This window comes from Gymnoscopelus braueri, assembly GCF_963280865.1.
Source record: "Gymnoscopelus braueri genome assembly, chromosome: 15".
NCBI classification, from domain to species: Eukaryota; Metazoa; Chordata; class Actinopteri; order Myctophiformes; family Myctophidae; genus Gymnoscopelus; species Gymnoscopelus braueri.
The window spans coordinates 18,551,085-18,569,747 of NC_137620.1; the positions used below are offsets into that span (position 1 = coordinate 18,551,085).

Genomic DNA, 18,663 nt, shown 5'->3' on the forward strand with positions numbered 1-18,663 from the left:
ACCAAGTGGGAATGGGCTTGAACTGGGCAAATTATGAGGGTCCCAAATGGTCTGCATATGGGCTAACTGGGCACGGGCTTGAACTGGGCAAGCCCATGCCGGGCCCACATGGTCTGCATATGGGCTAACTGGGAGTGGGATGGAAGTGGGCAAGCCCATGTGGTTCCCACATGGTCTGCATGTGGGCTAACCGGCATGGGTTGGAAGTGGGCAAGCTCTAGCCTCTATGTAGATGAGACGTAAACGTAATCTGTCTGTGTGTGTGTGTGTGTGTGTGTGTGTGTGTGTGTGTGTGTGTGTGTGTGTGTGTGCGTGTGTGCGTGTGTGTGTGCGTGCGTAGGTTTGCTGTGTTCAGCGCATAGATATCGATTCACATAGAACTGTTCTGACTGCTGCTGCTCATTCCAACTGCAGAGCTTCACTTTCTATGCTTATTATGTCTATGCTGACTGAGCTACGCTTCCACGCTCGACGGGATCATCGATGTACAAGCCCACAAGCGTTGTGGAGGCGAGTTGTTGTGCGTTTGTAGATCGGCGATTTTTGACGCGCGATACCGTCGTGCGTCGAAGTATAAACCAAGCTCATTGAGCCATGAAAAGCATCACAACTCATTGAGTTCTCAACGGATTTACACACGGTTTGGTTTGTATGATACAGGATTATTCTGTCTGTAAACATAATATAGTATAGCCTAACTTATAAAACAAAAAAACTTTTTGTCTGTTAGTTATTGCAGTGAAAGGATATGAATCATATAATACAGCAGTATTTTATTATTAGTCAAAAAGGTACAAAAAGGTGTGCTTGCACATATTTTTACAAATTGGTACCACCCGTGACCATATATATATTTTTTTGTATTACTATGTCATAGCTTATATTTTGGTATGATAAATATGCCAATATAGTAGCACAAACCTACCCCCATGCCCACTTAGCCCATATATAGCCCTTATGGAACCCACTTTTGTGATACCAGTCCTAACCCATGCCCACTTCGCCCGTACATAGCCCATATGGAACCCAGACATGGGTGACCAGTTCTAACCCATGCCCACTTAGCCCACACATAACCCTTATGGGACCCAGACATGGGTGACCAGTTCTAACCCATGCCCACTTAGCCCGTACATAGCCCATATGGAACCCACTTTTGTGATACCAGTGCTAACCCTCTAATCGCTTTAAAAATATATATGTATATATATATTCCCACTTGCTTTTTGACGCTGAATCCAACGGTGCCAGTCTCAAAGCTGCACGACCCCTAGGGGGATAATCATAAATAACTGTCTCAAAGGCTTGGAAAAGTCATTTTTCAAAATCAAACACCAGATTCTGGGTCAGTGTGTTGCCCAGAACGCGCCCATATAACTTTTGTCATACACAGCCTTACGGTTCTCCTTAATTAGCTGGGGTCAAGGGGCTATCTTCTGCGCTTTATATCTCGATAACGATGCGTTTTTGGAATCCGCCTTTTGGATATGTCGTACAGCTCATTAAGGCGCACGTGTGGATGCCCTTGGTGTCCCAATCCGACATTCCTACGAGAAATTTGTTTTTAAAAGTTTGCATTCACTATGGTCTAAAGGTCTAACACTCTATGTAGCTCCCTGAAAGTAGAGGACTCTGCGTGGGAGTGTCGTACGAGAAAGGCGAAGACATCGACGCGTGCGCCTCTGCGAGCTTTACAACATATCCGAAAGGCGGATTCTAAAAACGTATCGTTATCGAGATATTACGCTTTATTGCGCGTTCTAAGTCGACATTTGGTGACCAGTTCTAACCCATGCCCACTTAGCCCACACATAACCCTTATGGGACCCAGACATGGGTGACCAGTTCTAACACATGCCCACTTAGCCCACACATAGCCCATATGGAACACACTTTTGTGCTACCAGTTCTAACCCATGCCCACTTAGCCCATACATAGCCCTTATGGGACCCAGACATGGGTGACCAGTTCTAATCCATGCCCACTTAGCCCGTACGAAACCCATATGAGACCCAGACATGGGTGACCAGTTCTAACCCATGCCCACTTAGCTCGTACAAAGCCCATATGAGACCAAGTACAGGGTGATCAGTTCTAACCCAAGCCCACTTAGCCCATATATAGCCCATATGGAACCCACTTTTGTGACACCAGTTCTAACCCGTGCCCACTTAGCACGTACATAGCCCATATGGGACACAGAAAAGGGTGACCAGTTCCAACCCATGCCCACTTAGCCCACATATAGCCCATATGAGACCCAGACATGGGTGACCAGTTCTAACCCATGCCCACTTAGCCCATGCATAGCCCATATGAGACCCAGACATGGGTAACCAGTTCTAACCCATGCCCACTTAGCCCACACATAGCCCATATGGAACCCACTTTTGTGATACCAGTTCTAACCCATGCCCACTTAGCCCATACATAGCCCTTATGGGACCCAGACATGGGTGACCAGTTCTAACCCATGCCCACTTAACCCACATATAGCCCATATGAGACCCAGACATGGATGACCAGTTCTAACCCATGCCCACTTAGCCCGTACAAAGCCCATATGAGACCAAGTACAGGGTGACCAGTTCTAACCCAAGCCCACTTAGCCCTTATATAGCCCATATGGAACCCACTTTGTTACACCAGTTCTAACCCATAACCACTTAGCCCGTACATAGCCCATATGGGACACAGAAAAGGGTGACCAGTTCCAACCCATGCCCACTTAGCCCACATATAGCCCATATGAGACCCAGACATGGGTGGCCAGTTCTAACCCATGCCCACTTAGCCCACACATAGCCCATATGGAACCCACTTTTGTGATACCAGTTCTAACCCATGCCCACTTAGCCCATACATAGCCCATATGAGACCCAGACATGGGTGACCAGTTCTAACCCATGCCCACTTAGCCCACACATAGCCCATATGGAACCCACTTTTGTGATACCAGTTCTAACCCATGCCCACTTAGCCCATACATAGCCCATATGAGACCCAGACATGTGTGACCAGTTCTAACCCATGCCCACTTAGCCCACATATAGCCCATATGAGACCCAGACATATTTGACCAGTTCTAACCCATGCCCACTTAGCCCACACATAACCCTTATGGGACCCAGACGTGGGTGACCAGTTCTAACCCATGCCCACTTAGCCCACACATAACCCACATAGAACCCACCAAACTTGCCCAGTTCAAGCCCGCGCCCACTTAGCCCATATAGAACCTATATGGAACCCACTACAATTGCCCAGTTCAAGCCCATGCCCGCTTGGTACCCAAGTAGCCCACATGTGCCCCACATGGGGCCCAGGTGGACATGTTGGCTGGGGGGTGCTATGGGGGGTCGGCGACCCCTTAGTTCTGGCGCTGGCTGGGGGGCTGGGAGCTCCACATGCACGCGCGAGCACGCACCGTCAGCTGCGGTCTTAACACCTTAAAGTTTAAACAATAGCCTCTCAAGGTTCGCGCCGTCAGCGGCGAGCCGTTCTCAATAGCGTCTACCTGGCTGCTTTGCATAACATTAGGCTACTCGAAAAAAGCCATGGACTTGAATTGAATGTGTTACATTCCTCTCACAATGAGTATGGAAGTCCATAGGTCCAAAAATTAAATAATAAATACCACAATGAAATAAATAATAAACACAATGATATAAATACAAAATACAATTAAATAAATACAAAATACAATTAAATAAATAAATGTATTTATTTATTGTGTATTTTTTTTATATATCATTGGGTTTTCTATTTATTTATTTGTGGTTCTTATTTATTTCATTGTAACTTTTAATGTCAACCTATATATATTACATGATGCCACTTTTAGCTATTTAATCAAGTCCATTGGTCCAAAAATTAAAAAATAAATATCGCAATGAAATTAATAAAATCCACAATGAATTAGATAAAAAACACAATTATATAAATAAAAATACAATTAAATAAATAAAAAATACAATTAAATAAATACATTTATTTATTTATTCTGTAATGTTTTTTATTTTATTGTGTTTTATATTTATTTCATTGTGACTTTTAATGTCAACCTATATATATTACATGTTGCCACTTTTAGCTATTTCATAAGGTACATTGGTCCAAAAATGTTATAACAAATACCACAATGAAATATATAAAAAACATAATGATATAAATAAAAAATGCAAATAAATAAATAAATACATTTATTTATTTTTTAGTGTTTTTCATTTAATTGCTTTTTATTTATTTATTTTGGTATTTATTAAATGGGTTTTTTATTTCATGCTGTCTTTTCAAAAGAATGGCTTCCATTTACCTAATCATGGTTTGACATCGCCGTCTGTCAATCAACAGGAACGGGGCGGGACCATAGGGCGGGACCTATTTGCTGATTGGGTAATCCCTGGCTCTGGATTACTTTGGTCTGTCTGTAAAACTGATTAGTGATAATAGAAAGTAGGCCTATTATAATCGATTTGTAGTAAAAGTTATGGCATATGTGAATGAGAATATCTTGAGGGATGTTTTTTTCGCGGACCCCCCGCGGACCCCCCCGCGATTTCCTCCCTCACTAAAATGATAGCCTACTTACTTGTTAATGTTTTTTTTTCTTCACACATTTGGTAAATAGATCAGAGAGAGAGAGAGAGAGAGAGAGAGAGAGAGAGAGAGAGAGAGAGAGAGAGAGAGAGAGAGAGAGAGAATATTTGATGGGGCGCTGGGTCCGCGGAAGTTTACAAAATTGAAGGTTAAAGGGCCGCTGTAAGTAATGTTTAACACTGGCATTCTCTATCTCAAGGGTCCCCATCCTTATAGGACCAAAGGACCCCCTCCACAATTTTGTAAACTTCCGCGGACCCAGCGCCCCATCAAATATTCATTTGTATTATTCCTTATTAACCACCCCCAATGTATATATAGTTTTACGGTCTTTATACTTGCATATAATCAAGTTGAAGTAACTGATTACATATTTTTTCATTATTAACCCACATTGAATGCTATTTGAGTTTACTGTCTTTATTCTTGCATGATGGGGATATCTGATATTGTTGTCCTGTAATCTGTTTTTTTCTTTCTTTTTTCAATTTAGCTTATTAATCAAGCCAAGCATATAATTTGTCTGTAAGCACTGTCACGTTTTTAAACCTGAGCATACTGATACTGTCATTTTTTTTGGTCATTTTTATTGCTGAACATCCCTCCCAAAAAGTATAGTAGCAACTATTCGCACCTTTCAGGTGGATGAAGTGTATCTGTAACTGGTCATTGTAGCCTTATTTAAATTGTAAGAGCCATTTACACTGCTGACCACCTCGTTGACACCTTATTGTGGCAACTTCTCTCTCTCTCTCTCTCTCTCTCTCTCTCTCTCTCTCTCTCTCTCTCTCTCTCTCTCTCTCTCTCTCTCTCTCTCTCTCTCTCTCTCTCTGATCTATTTACCAAATGTGTGAAGAAAAAAAAACATTAACAAGTAAGTAGGCTATCATTTTAGTGAGGGAGGAAATTGCGGGGGGGTCCGCGAAAAAAACAACAACTATCTAATCTAAAGTAAACATCACATCCCTCAAGTCATTCTCATTCACATATGCCATAACTTTTACTACAAATCGATAATAATAGGCCTACTTTATCTACAGATAAAAACACTAGTGATATTCAGTGGGATTTAAAAATGGCGGAGCTGGCTTCAGTTTTACAGACAGACCAAAGTAATCCAGAGCCAGGGATTACCCAATCAGCAAATAGGTCCCTCCCTATGGTCCCGCCCCGTTCCTGTTGATTGACAGACGGCGATGTCAAACCATGATTGGGTAAATGGAAGCCATTCTTTTGAAAAGACAGCATGAAATAAAAAACCCATTTAATAAATACCAAAATAAATAAATAAAAAGCACAATTAAATGAAAAACACTAAAAAATAACTAAATGTATTTATTTATTTATTTGCATTTTTTATTTATATCATTATGTTTTTTATATATTTCATTGTGGTATTTGTTAAAACATTTTTGGACCAATGTACCTTATGAAATAGCTAAAAGTGGCAACATGTAATATATATAGGTTGACATTAAAAGTCACAATGAAATAAATATAAAACACAATAAAATAAAAAACATTACATAATAAATAAATAAATGTATTTATTTAATTGTATTTTTTATTTATTTAATTGTATTTTTATTTATATCATTGTGTTTTTTATCTAATTCATTGTGGATTTTATTAATTTCATTGCGATATTTATTTTTTAATTTTTGGACCAATGGACTTGATTAAATAGCTAAAAGTGGCATCATGTAATATATATAGGTTGACATTAAAAGTTACAATGAAATAAATAAGAACCACAAAGAAATAAATAGAAAACCCAATGATATATAAAAAAAATACACAATAAATAAATACATTTATTTATTTAATTGTATTTTGTATTTATTTAATTGTATTTTGTATTTATATCATTGTGTTTATTATTTATTTCATTGTGGTATTTATTATTTAATTTTTGGACCTATGGACTTCCATACTGCAGAGTGTGAAGGGGATCGCTTAGAAGAGGACCCAGTTCTCTGAGACAAGACAAAGACAAGTTGTCTGATTATTTTAAGTACTTATGTGTGGGTGAGTCTATGTAAAGGGCTTTTATATAAAACTAAAAGGAAAATAAAATAATTAATTAATTGAAACAAAAATAAAAACAACAAATTAACAATGCAACTAAATAATAAGATCTAATTACATTAAAAATCACATGTTGAATACAGTATTTCAACTAGCACTGAGCTGATTGGCTATGTGCACATGCGTGCACGTGCGTGTGCCGTGCACGTGACGTCAAACATCCACAGCTCATCACTGACACCGTCTACACTTGCTGCTTGCTGACTACAGAGTGGTGTACCAGCCATAGAGTTAACTCAAGGGTACCAGCGCGACGAAACAAGCCTAAGTAAAATGGCGGCCAAAGTGGGCGGAGTTAACGGAGTGACGTAACCTGTGACGTACCTATGCCCGTAGTCTTCCTCAATCGGTGGTTGTGACGGGCGCATCCGGTGAAAGCCGGGATTGCACTCAATGTAATGTAGGAAGTAAACGAGGTGGGAAAAATGGCGGTCGGCCACAGACGGGTTTAAAACACATATTCATTGACAAATACGGACTAATACATTGCACAAAGATTCCGCAGCGCTAGTTAACATTTGTTGAAACCGGGTAAGCACTTTATATATATTACTAGCTCCCATTAAGAACCTCTCACTCCACTATACAATACAGCTCTCATCTCGGAGCGGAGTGAGAGTTTCTTAATGGAACTAATATTTTACTTGTACATGTACGAACGGAGAAGTATACAGGCTTTACTGGTGAAACTGCAGGACGCACTGGGGGGTGCTAGCCAAGCCAAGACTATCGTAGATACGAAAGTAAAAGTCAGACTCGATAATACATCTATGATAGTCTTGATCTAAGGCTAGTTTAGAATAGATGTTACTTTTTTGTTGTTGTTTTCCCTTCGTTGTTTGTGTATTAGCTTACTAGGCTATTGTAAAATATGGCAGTGGCAAGGCCTATCCGCTATGACTTGACGATATATTTGGTTAGATAGATGCGTCACTCTTCAGTGGTTCTCAAAGTGGGGTCCGGGGACCCCCAGGGTACCTTGGGGGGGTTCCAGGGGGTCCGCAGCAAAATGTGCTATACAGCATCACAATCATTTTAACCACTTCATCCATTTATACGTGTTGACTATTAAAAAATAGCAGATATACAAGCTCACAGTGCGTAACTTCAAAAAATGTTGAATAATTCATGAATATAAAAAAAAACATTTTCAGATGGGGGTCTGCGGCCAAATATATATCAACTTGGGGGTCCGTGACATGAAAACGTTTGATAACCACAGCCTGTAAATGATCGAAGCAGGGGTCTTCAACGTTTTTCAAGCCAAGGACCCAGCTGAGAAAGACTTTACTTTAGGCTATATTGTAGAAAATTGTGTTGACAGCAATCAGTGTTGTGTAAATTAATGTCATTTACTTTTTTTTTTTAAATGTCGTGTGTTTCGAGTATTTGAGAGATTTAATCACTCCTTCAATACTTAGTTAACTTGACCTTTCACTCTGTAGGCCTACTTGGTCTGCTCTTTTTTCCCTCTACACCAAACCGAAAATAGAAGATCTACAGCTGATAGGCTTTGTGAGCTTGTAGATCTTCTATTTTTGTCTAAAGTTCTGCTCAGAATAGCTAGGGTTCAAGAGTGGTTGAATATAAAAAAAGTTCCTATCACACAAAGATTTGGCGGACCCGATGTAGTAACTCTGAGGACCCCCTAGGGGTCCCGGACCCCCTGTTGAAGAACCCTAATCCGAAGGCTCTCTGACTCAAATATAGCTATGTAGACTAGAGTTGCTATCTTTGATACATCAGTAGCCTAACCCAGCTATTCACCCCATTTCAATAATGCATCAGACCTGTCAGCATTCTTAGAATTATAATATCCTAAACAATGATTAGTTGTAAAAAAAAAAAAACTCATACTTTTTGATTGATTGAATACGTTTTTAACAGCTTGCGAATAGTAGCCTACAGTGGTACAATGGCTAAAAGGATAACACAAAAAGCCCTGAGGGGCTTATTTCCATAATTGGTCCTCTGTATTCAATTCATCGAGACATTTAAAGACATGATACAATAATACACAATCATATACAAGACATCATCAACACTAATAGCAATAAAATGTATATGCACAGTAAACAGTTGGGGGTGGGGGGTAATTTCTGTACAAATGCTGCTGTTAAGCTTAGACTTCACTAGGACCAGACGTTACAAACTGCAGACAGGTGTTCTTTCCTTTATGGCGGTTTTAAAGGAGGGTCACACTTTTTGATGTCTGTTGGTAGAGCATTCCACATTTTGGGGGCATAACATTAGAACGAATTTAACCCCATGTTATACTCATAATAGAAATAATCATAAACTGTGCCGCCGCATGCACACACTGACACGCACTAGATAGAGTTCCGAAGGGGAGCATCAAAATGATCCAAGGTCAATCAATGACCAATCATCATAGGCTAGTGAGCTTGTAGATCTGCTATTTTCACAATATTTATCTGTGGAACCGAGTCAAACAAAATTGAATGCCTCAGCTCCTACAATCCAAGTGCTTGTCAAGGTGGGGGGTCCCCAGTTCAAATCTGATTATTTTGGGAGGTCGTGACCTGAAAAGGAAAGAATAGAAAGGCAACAGGCAGAAGAAACTTAGTAACAAGATATGCATGTATGTTTGTATGCTAATATTAGCCTAAACTACCTGGCTGCCATAGCTGCCATTATTGTTATCATAATTATTTAGTTTTATATTTAAATTCAGTTCTTTATTGCCAATATGATTTATTCATTTTATGTCTGGTTGTGTAAGTTGTGCCGGAAGGGCCAATTGATTCAGTTCATGCGGGTTCATGCGGAACACTTATTATTTTATGGTCTGGTGTCAGGCAGACACCAGGTGGTTACACGGTACACCTCCGTTGTTTGACAGCGTGACACGGGAGATCAAAGTTTGTTTGCGTGTTGCTTTTGTTTGTTCTATATTGATATCAATGTTATGTTTGTGAACGTCTTATTGATTGATACATTTTATTTCAGTTTGTGCGTCGCTGTGTTCATGGGCACCAGTGATCTCATTCCCTTATGTTTTGTAGAGCAGCCAGTAAGGTATGTTATTATTTTGGATTTTTTTATTATTATTACATTTACGTTTATATGTTGTACTTTATGTTTATGTTATGTTTATTTGTGTTGTTACCAGTTCAACGTTGGTTTTGAGTGCCTGAAGAGCACTATAAATCCAGCAGTATGCAGAACAACTCGTTTTTGGACACGAGCTGAGGGAGTGACACTACCAATTAATGGGTTATTAAGCACTACAAGGGAGTAACACTTTTATTTTAAAGAATATTAAATATTGCATACAGCTATATAATAGGTTACTGTAGGAGTCCACTAGATGGCAATGTTGTCTTGTCAATGTTTTCAGTGTTTGAGAGTGACACCCACTTACATTTTACCTGCAGGCACCTGGACTTTGTACGGTTATTTTATTATTATTAATGGAAAAGGCACACTTGGTAGCAAGGGAAAATAAGTGCCACAAAATAATTGGGATAGCAGGTAAACATTAAACCTAGTAAGTTATAACTGTTAAAACAATCTGGGAACCCATTCCAAGACTGTTAGCAGTGTTGAGAGATTACTGTCTAGATAATATTGTAACAGGCATAGCCTCAGCCCTCAGCATACATCAGAAGCACACAGCATAGGCTACATCAAAATTAAAAGGAAAAGATGATTATCACTACATTAAGCCGTTTTGTTTAATTTTAAGGAGATCCTCAGGTGACCGGGTCGTCTCAGGCTGTGCAGGCCAAGGTGGGGGATGACGTGACCCTTCCTTGCCACATTAAGCCGACTGTCGACGCGGTCAAGATGACAGTGGAGTGGTCGAGACCCGACCTGAAGCCGGATCACGTGCACATACTCCAAGATGGACATGTCATTTCCCACTCTCTGAACCCGCTGTACCAACAGAGGACGTCCCTGTTTGCCGAGGAGCTTCCCCATGGTAACATCTCACTGAAGCTGTCCAAGGTGCAGCTCTCAGACGAGGGGACGTTCAAGTGTTTTGTTCCAACCATGCACAGCAGCAGTTTGATCCAGCTCCTTGTTGGTAAGATTTAGTGGTCAACATGGATGACAAGACAGACTAAATAGCTTTCATTAAACTTGGTTTTTGTTACTTTTTTGTGTGTGCAAGATTTCACATGTTTGACTGTTGAACTGCTCCAGAACATAGACCAGTTTTCAATTACACATCTCTTGAAGGATAGATAGATGGGTGGGAGCTTCGGTGGATTGATTGATTGATTGTGTTTTTTGTTTTTGCAGGGGCTGTGTCTCAGCCAGTGATCTTAATTAGACGACCAAAAGACGACGGCTTGGCTTTGACATGTGATTCCGGGTGCTGGTATCCAGAACCTGAGGTGTCTTGGCTGGACAGTGAGGAAAACCTCCTCCCTGCTGAACCCTCAGTGACAGTCAGAGGTATAGGCCACTGCTACACTGTCCAGAGGAACGTGACGGTGAGGGGAGCAGGGGACGTGACCTGCAGAGTTCACTTACCGCACATCAACCACACTGAGCAGTGGCGGACGCAGGATCTCTTTATGAGTAAGGCCAGGGAAATACATACTACCCCCCCCCCCCCCCCCCCCCGCCGCAGATAGACAGCTCGAGAGTTGAATAACCTCTTCAAATAACCAGAAATTACCGAAGTATGTAGGCGAACTACATATTTATGTTTTTAGCTTAGACATAGGTAGCCTACAATAGTTGGTAGATGATTGGTAAATTATTAACCATGACAACGACTCAAAGACTTTTATTTTGTACTTTCTTGAACCACAAGCATATCACTGCGCCAGTCAGATATAATGTACATGAGAGAGAAAAGGGGGGGGAACACTTGATACACAAAAACAAAGCTGGCAATGTATTGCTAATATCCAGGGATGCTTTGGCTACAGAGTGCAAAGCACTACATTTAGCCAGTGAGGATTGCAGTGTACATAAAGTGCGCTCGGAAATGTTTCTTTTAGGAGCGCTTTGTGATGCACCGTGCAGTCAAATCCGCGGTGTCAATAAATTCCACTGCCCGCTCTTTGATGAGTCCTCCATCCTCCATGAATCGAATACAAACTGCAACTAGTTCCCGTTTGGAAAGATCTTTATACTCATCCTAGGCCTATTGCAAAATATTGTCCACTGAGTTCAGCCTTTATTTTACCAAGCAGGACTGATGCTGTAACCTCAAGCAGCTTGTCCTGAATGCGGTTTAGGCGGTCGCGGTGGCGGCCGTTCGTTTAGGCGTCCTCGCGTCGATGAGTTTTCTCTGGACAAACTTTTATTACGCTGGTGCCATTGCTGTCTCTCTGCTGTCTCAAGAATCAAAAATGAAGAGAACGAGGCCAGGACATGTGTGTGGTGTTTATATTGTGTGCTTATGTCATGACGTAGAAAACCGGTTCTGTGAATGAGGGACACAGACACATTTCACACTCGAGTGTGAAAAGGGATTCTGAGAATACACATTGGCTCAAAAGACTCAACATCCTCCAGACACGCAGGACGTAGAGAGAGAATGGATGTGTATTACGTTGTTTGTCAGCCTTAAGTATAGGGGGCGATATTCATAGTAAATACACAAAAAGCTGTCTGGCGGAGGGAAGGCACAGTGTATTCGAGGTAAGGCACGGGCCTGACTAGGCCTACAGTGCGTCCGCCCCTGACACTGAGATACGCAGTGTCATCCCAGGTAATGAACGTTTCCGTCACTCTTTAACACACCTCCATCAAAATGTTAGACAGAATGTATGACATTCTACATATACATGCATATACATATTCTCTTGTAGATCTGTTCTCTGACAGTTCCCTACTTATTTGTTATTTCACCCTTTGTGTTTTCACCTTTTGTGTAGTTGCTTTGCCCTTCTCATCTTTTGTTTCTCATTTGTTCATAGGTCTCTGGGAGGGCAGTGTGATTGGGGCGCACCTGGACCCGTTGTTCACCCCTAATAATATAGCACACTTACCACACAGTACTCTCATGCACACACACACATTACACCACTTACCTTACTGATCTTTACATCTCATCTGTTTATTTATTTATTTTATAAATAAATAAAGAACAACTAAATTCTATCCGAACGATATCTTAAAAGTAGATTAAAAATACGTTTTGAAAGAGAGACGAAAACAGTGCACAGAATTTCAATGGCGGCCCGTTCCTTTTTTGTCGGCTGCACTCGGCTCCATTTGGGTTCACTCGGGTTCCACCTGATTGGCCAACCTACACTGTCAATCACAGAACAATGAGCGAGGACGCTGATAGGAGAGTTCATGTTATGAACTCCGGAGAAACGCCCAGACAGGCCTGTAGGCCAGACCAATTCCTGAAATCAAATGCAAATGAGATTTCCGGAAGGGGGATGGTTTACCAGGCTATGGCTACGTAGCTATCTAACCAAAATGTTCCAAGTAACATACAACTTACAATGTCAACAACTACTGGGTTGTCAGGTTGTCATTATCACAAAGTCTATAGCCTTCCTCCACATGTGAGCCTGCTTCTACTCTGGACTTGAGTCAGAACAAAGGAGTAGGACATCTTTCTCTGTGTTCCTTGATAAGCAAAGGAAATGTAGATTTGAGCCAATGCTCACGGAACATAGCTGTTAACCCATTAAAACCGGGAAAGCATCTGTGTCATTTTAGATTTGAGTACGTTTTTCAAAAAACCCTTAGGATTTAGAACAAGCTCACAGCGCGTCACTTAGTGTAGCTTTTACTATTTTATATCTACAATTTTTTTACATTTTTGAAAAAACTCTTGAAAGTGTTTAAATTTGTTTTAATCATTTTGAATTTTGTTAACACATCTTGTCTTCTGGGGGGTCTCCTGGCACAAAACATTTTCAGATGGGGGTACGCGGCCTTGGCACGAAAAAGTGTGGGAACTACTGATTTAGAAGACATTTGTAAAATCGGCCTCAGGTCTTATTAATGCGTTAAAGTAGGCTAGGCAAGTATCAAACCTGGGAGCTTTGTGCCCGCAAGATAGTGGATCTAAACATTTTAACACTGTTGATTGACTTGGTTTCATTATGTTGACAGTGGTTGTGTCATATGGCTCACTGTCTTTCAGAAAGCACTGCTGAAACTCAAGGGACTAACGGAATGAATCCCACAGTGGATGAACTCAGTGCAGGATTGATTGTAGCGATTGCAGGGATTGTCATCTTGTCAACAAAATGGTAAGTCTTTGAACAGATTTTGTTTACCAATTTATTCTGAAAATGTATTCTTCAAATCTATATTTGATACATCCATTCACCATCCATCCTGTGTGCGTGCGCGTGTGCGTGTGCGAGTTATACACATAGATGATAATATAATATTTCACATGTATTGTTTCAGGTGAAGAACAAGTGACCAGTAAATCCCTCTTGATTCTCTTGAGTTTAACAGAAACTTTATCATCAGCTGACCACTCCAAAATGTATGATGTGTGTGTGTTTCGTAGAAGTCACCAACATACACATGACTCTGATGTACGGTGAGTCAATGGTACCATGCAGGGGTGATAAATCAGATTTATCTGGCGTTAGCCCTTGTGTTATTCAAATACAAATTGTATTTGTTGCTTATTTTCTTATATTTTCGAGCATATTACATAAGAACAGGACTGTTAAAATGTTACATTGCATGATATAACTTGTACACCTACAGTAATTCAGAGGAGAGCAGGCAACATAAATATAGAAATCTGTCCTTTCATTGTCCAATACCAAAATGCTCCCCCATGCTTTACAGTTTGTTGCCTACACTAACCAATCACTGACTGTCCTAAAGGTGTCCCAAACTACAAAATGTATCTGTATTTACTAACAATAACATTGAATATGACTATGAAACTGTTATGATGTCATGATGATGTTGATTGACAGCTCTGGCATGGAAGGATTTCTTATTTTCTTTATTAAAACAAAACCGTTTGCACATTATATGAATAAATCGTATGAAAAATGTTGAATGTACAGCAAATTATATTCAATATGATCTGTTTGGACGGACTATGTAGCCGCCTTCAGACTCCTAGCTGTTGCTTGCTTGTCATGTTGTAAACATCTGTAACATCAAATATCGAATATAAGCTACACAAGAATTCATTTTAATAGACAATAGTAAAGTTGGGTTTTCATAAGGTCTTTTACTGTTTCCTCCTGTGTATGTTCCACTTAGAAACCTCAAACAACACATGTTAACACATGGTGTGTTTTCACAGAGCAGAGGACGGTGTTAGTGGTTTTTCACAGCTGAGAACAACAGCTCATTTCCTCCACTGATGCAGCATGCAAACCCTAGTCCACTGAGCTTATTGACTGCAGTCTTTTTGTCATAGAGTTGTTTAACCGCAGTTGCTAACAAATAAAGATGTTCCAAATACGCAATATTACACGCGTGGGTGTGCTTTATCATGATTATTGGCACTACAGTGATGCGGTCAGGAACTAGTTCCGTGGCTATTTTAAAATAACCATTTGCAAAGAGCTAATATCCTGGAGGGAGGCAGTTGCTTGCAGTTGCTTGCTCAAATGTGTGTACATGCAAGGAAGCCAGCAGTGACTTTGCACTTGGTACTCTGAACTCTTCCTGTCTTTTTCACTCAAACCTCTCCATCTGTAACACAATAAAACACAAAACACAAACTGTAACACATTAGGATTGAACAAATATTGGCAGAAAGACATTGTGGCTTTAATATAATGGCTATAACGTGTACTGAATTAAATGTATTCTTGAAGTTAAAAATATGCAAGGACACATTTAATATTTTATGTTGTACTGTATATACTCATGTAAGCAGATGAACATTTGCATCACAGGAATGCAAACTTGAATTAAAATAAATGGAGAACAACTTGTTAACTATTAAACTACTAATTTATAACGATATTTAGAATACAAGTCTTATTATTGGGAGCGTCCCTTTCTAGTTTAGCATAAATGAGAGTATTAACATGTCGGGGTCCATGGTTATTGTAAATATAGGTAGTACCAATGTGTGGCATGTATTGGTCCTGTCTATTTTTAGTAAGGTATCAAGAGAACGGATGGATATATCTTCATGAAACTTCAAGGGAATGATCAGCAGACGCAGACCTGAAGATAATTATGATTAACTATTTGATAAAAAGATTAGTTGATGGTCACAATCAAGAGACACAGAACAAGAGATGTTAGTGTGGACCGGGTTGGCATCCTCAGGTGCAGTAAATGTAATATTAATAATAATAATAAACTTTATTTGTATAGGTAAGGGACCAGAAAATGTCAAAGTACACTCGGTTAAGTTGAGGGAAAAAAGACTATATAAGTAGAACGAAGTGAACACACTTAACCTTTTTCTTAGGATGAGGGACCAGTGCTTCTAAGAATATGACTGCAGTTTGTTAAGAAGGAGAATACTGGATCGTCTTAGAAGGTAGGCCTAAGCTACAGTATTCTCTTAATTCATTTTTGATATTAGGTTATAATGCTGAAAACAACTGTATATCTGTTTTTTGTAGAGAGAGAACTGTTCTCCATTTTGTGAACAAGCCTAACCCTGACTAACGCTTTTCCCTTCATTTAAACTGAGTTGGTTAAAACCCATCTGACCTGCTGTGTTTATCTTCACAATGGAGTAGATGTCTGGTTCTTCAGAGGTCTGGTCTGGAAAAACAAACGAAACAGCAGTTCTGTTAGGACAACCCACAGATTGAATTCAAATATTTGTAATGAATATAAAAGAGCAATACATTTATTTAGTTTGGTGATGATGAATGGATTTGCTACTCTGAGGAGCACGTTACACTTTACAAGTTACAGTAAGTGCCTCCTGAATCCTATACAAAGTACATAAGGGGAGGTGGAGGGTGAGTAGCAGCAGCACCACAACAAGTAGGCTAAGGCATTGGTGGAAAAGGTACTCACATGTTTTACTTAAGTAAAAGTATCAATACCTGCAATGTAGAAATACTCTTACAAGTGAAAGTCCAGAATTCAAAATGTACTAAAGTACAAAAGTATTGGTATCAAAATATATTTAAAGTACAAAAGTAAAAGTACTATGCAGAATGTCCCATTTTTGTTCAAAACAAGTTCAAAATGTATAAAAAGTATTTTGAAAATAGCCGATCTACAAGCTTGTAGATCTGCTATTTTCAAATGGCCGAAATATATAGGGCTGAAGCAGTTAGTGTGTTTTGCGATAATAATCAAAGTTTAAGAAGTAACTAGTAACTAAAGTGTTCAAATAATTGTAGTGGAGTAAAAGTACTGAATACTGGAAATACTCCAATAAAGTAAAAAATACCAAAACAAATTACATAAGTACAGTCTTGAGTAAATGTACTTAGTTGCTTAACACCACTGGCTAAGGGATGAGCAATTCAAACTTCCACATAAGAAGGGGGCTCTATTAGTGTCGTGCATGTGATTGGTTGAGAATAGATGCATGGAGCTGAGGCCGACCAATGGTCAGCAGCGAGCTTCACTGGGTGAGCCTGCTCTGTGCATTTCATGCTCATGTGTTATTTCCAAGGGCCCAGCTTCCTGCTTTGAAATTGACTCGAATAAGGAAGAGAGTTCAAGTGACAGTTCATATAAATGGCCTGTAGTTTTGCTGTTTTACCCCTGCTGGTGTCAGAAAGAATTTATCTCAATGCAAGCGGATGGGTTTTTGACGAACTTTAGACTTGTTTTCTTACCTTAATAAACATTGTCATAAATACTATATGCTTCCAGTCACTAGTTTAAAGTATCCTTTCAATCATCATGATATGCGTTTTGGTAAATTATGGTCCCATTTATTTTAAAACTGACGATAAAGTAGGCTATGCTCTAGGAGGGGCGGGATGATTTGATTGACAAGCTACACAACCAAAAAAAAACGCATATTTGATTCAAATTGGTTCAAATCCCAGGTGGGACATGAATATGAGGTTATAATGCTGAAAACAACTGTCTGTTTTTTGTAGAGATAGAGAACTGTTCTCCGTTTTGTGAACAAGCCTAACTCTGACTTAACGCTTTTCCCTTCATGTAAACCAGACTGAGTTGGTTGAAACCCATCTGCATAGCTGTGTTCATTGTGACTGACGTACTGTGTTTATCTTCAAAATGGAGTAGATGTCTGGTTCTTCAGAGGTCTGGGCTGGAAAAACAAACAAAATAGCAGTTCTGTTAGGACAACCCACACATTGAATCAAATATTTGTAAAGAATATAAAAGAGCAATACATTCATTTAGTTTGGTGATGATGAATGGATTTGTTTTAAGTACTCTGAGGAGCACATTACACGTTACAAATTACAGTAGGTGCCTCCTGAATCCTACAAAGTACATAAGGGGAGGTGGAGGGTGAGCAGTAGCGGCACCACAACACAGAAAGTAGGCTAAGCAAGGGATGAGAAATTCAAACTTCCACTTACGAAGGGGGCTCTGTCAGTGATGGAAGCAATACTGCAATGTAGATATACTCTGTTACAAGTAGAAGCCCCATATAAAAAATGTACTCAATTAAAAGTAGAAAAGTAGCGGCATCAAAATATACTTAAAGTACCAAAAGTAAAAGTACTCATTGTGCAGAATGTCCATTTTCACAAGTTCAAACTGTATAAAAAAACTTTTGAAAATAGCCGATCTACAAGCTCACAATGCATCGCATCGCGACGCTTTGTGAGCTTGTAGATCTGCTATTTTCAAATGGTCAAAATGTATATAGGGCTGAAACGGTTAGTGTGTGTTGTAATAAAACACACATTTAACATGAATCCAACATGAAGTGGAGTTCCCTGCTTCATCTCTCTCTCAGCTAAGGGGCCCTTAATTGGCATGAAAAACGTTGAAGACCACTGTGTTAAATAGTTGACACTCTGGTTGAATAATGTAAAAACACAGAGAGAGGAAAACAACAGAATAAGTGGGCGATCAGAGTAGCCTATATTTATGTGAGTGAGCTCAGTGTGGTGTTGAGATACTCTACC

General features: G+C 39.8%; 2 protein-coding genes across 2 annotated transcripts in view; one reads left to right on the forward strand and one right to left on the reverse strand.

Annotated features, from left to right (window-relative positions):
• Positions 1–195: 195 nt before the first annotated feature.
• On the forward strand, positions 196–14,054 carry LOC308101405 (butyrophilin-like protein 2; the record flags this gene model as incomplete). Its single annotated transcript, XM_080450827.1, has 5 exons — positions 196–199; positions 10,398–10,739; positions 10,958–11,239; positions 13,779–13,887; positions 14,051–14,054. 5 exons carry the CDS (start codon positions 196–198, stop codon positions 14,052–14,054), a joined length of 741 nt encoding a protein of 246 aa, XP_080306953.1.
• Positions 14,055–14,677: 623 nt separating this feature from the next.
• LOC308101913 (uncharacterized protein) overlaps positions 14,678–18,663 on the reverse strand; it is a 17,152-nt gene continuing 13,166 nt past the window's right edge. Inside the window, exons 7-10 of the mRNA XM_080451459.1 lie at position 18,663; positions 17,782–17,831; positions 16,295–16,348; positions 14,678–15,313 (exon numbers count right to left, since the gene is read on the reverse strand). The exon at position 18,663 is cut by the window's right edge and continues 80 nt beyond it. Of these exons, the coding sequence (XP_080307585.1) occupies positions 16,310–16,348; positions 17,782–17,831; position 18,663 (90 nt within the window). The 3' untranslated portion in view covers positions 14,678–15,313; positions 16,295–16,309. The remainder of the gene's footprint in view (positions 15,314–16,294; positions 16,349–17,781; positions 17,832–18,662) is intronic.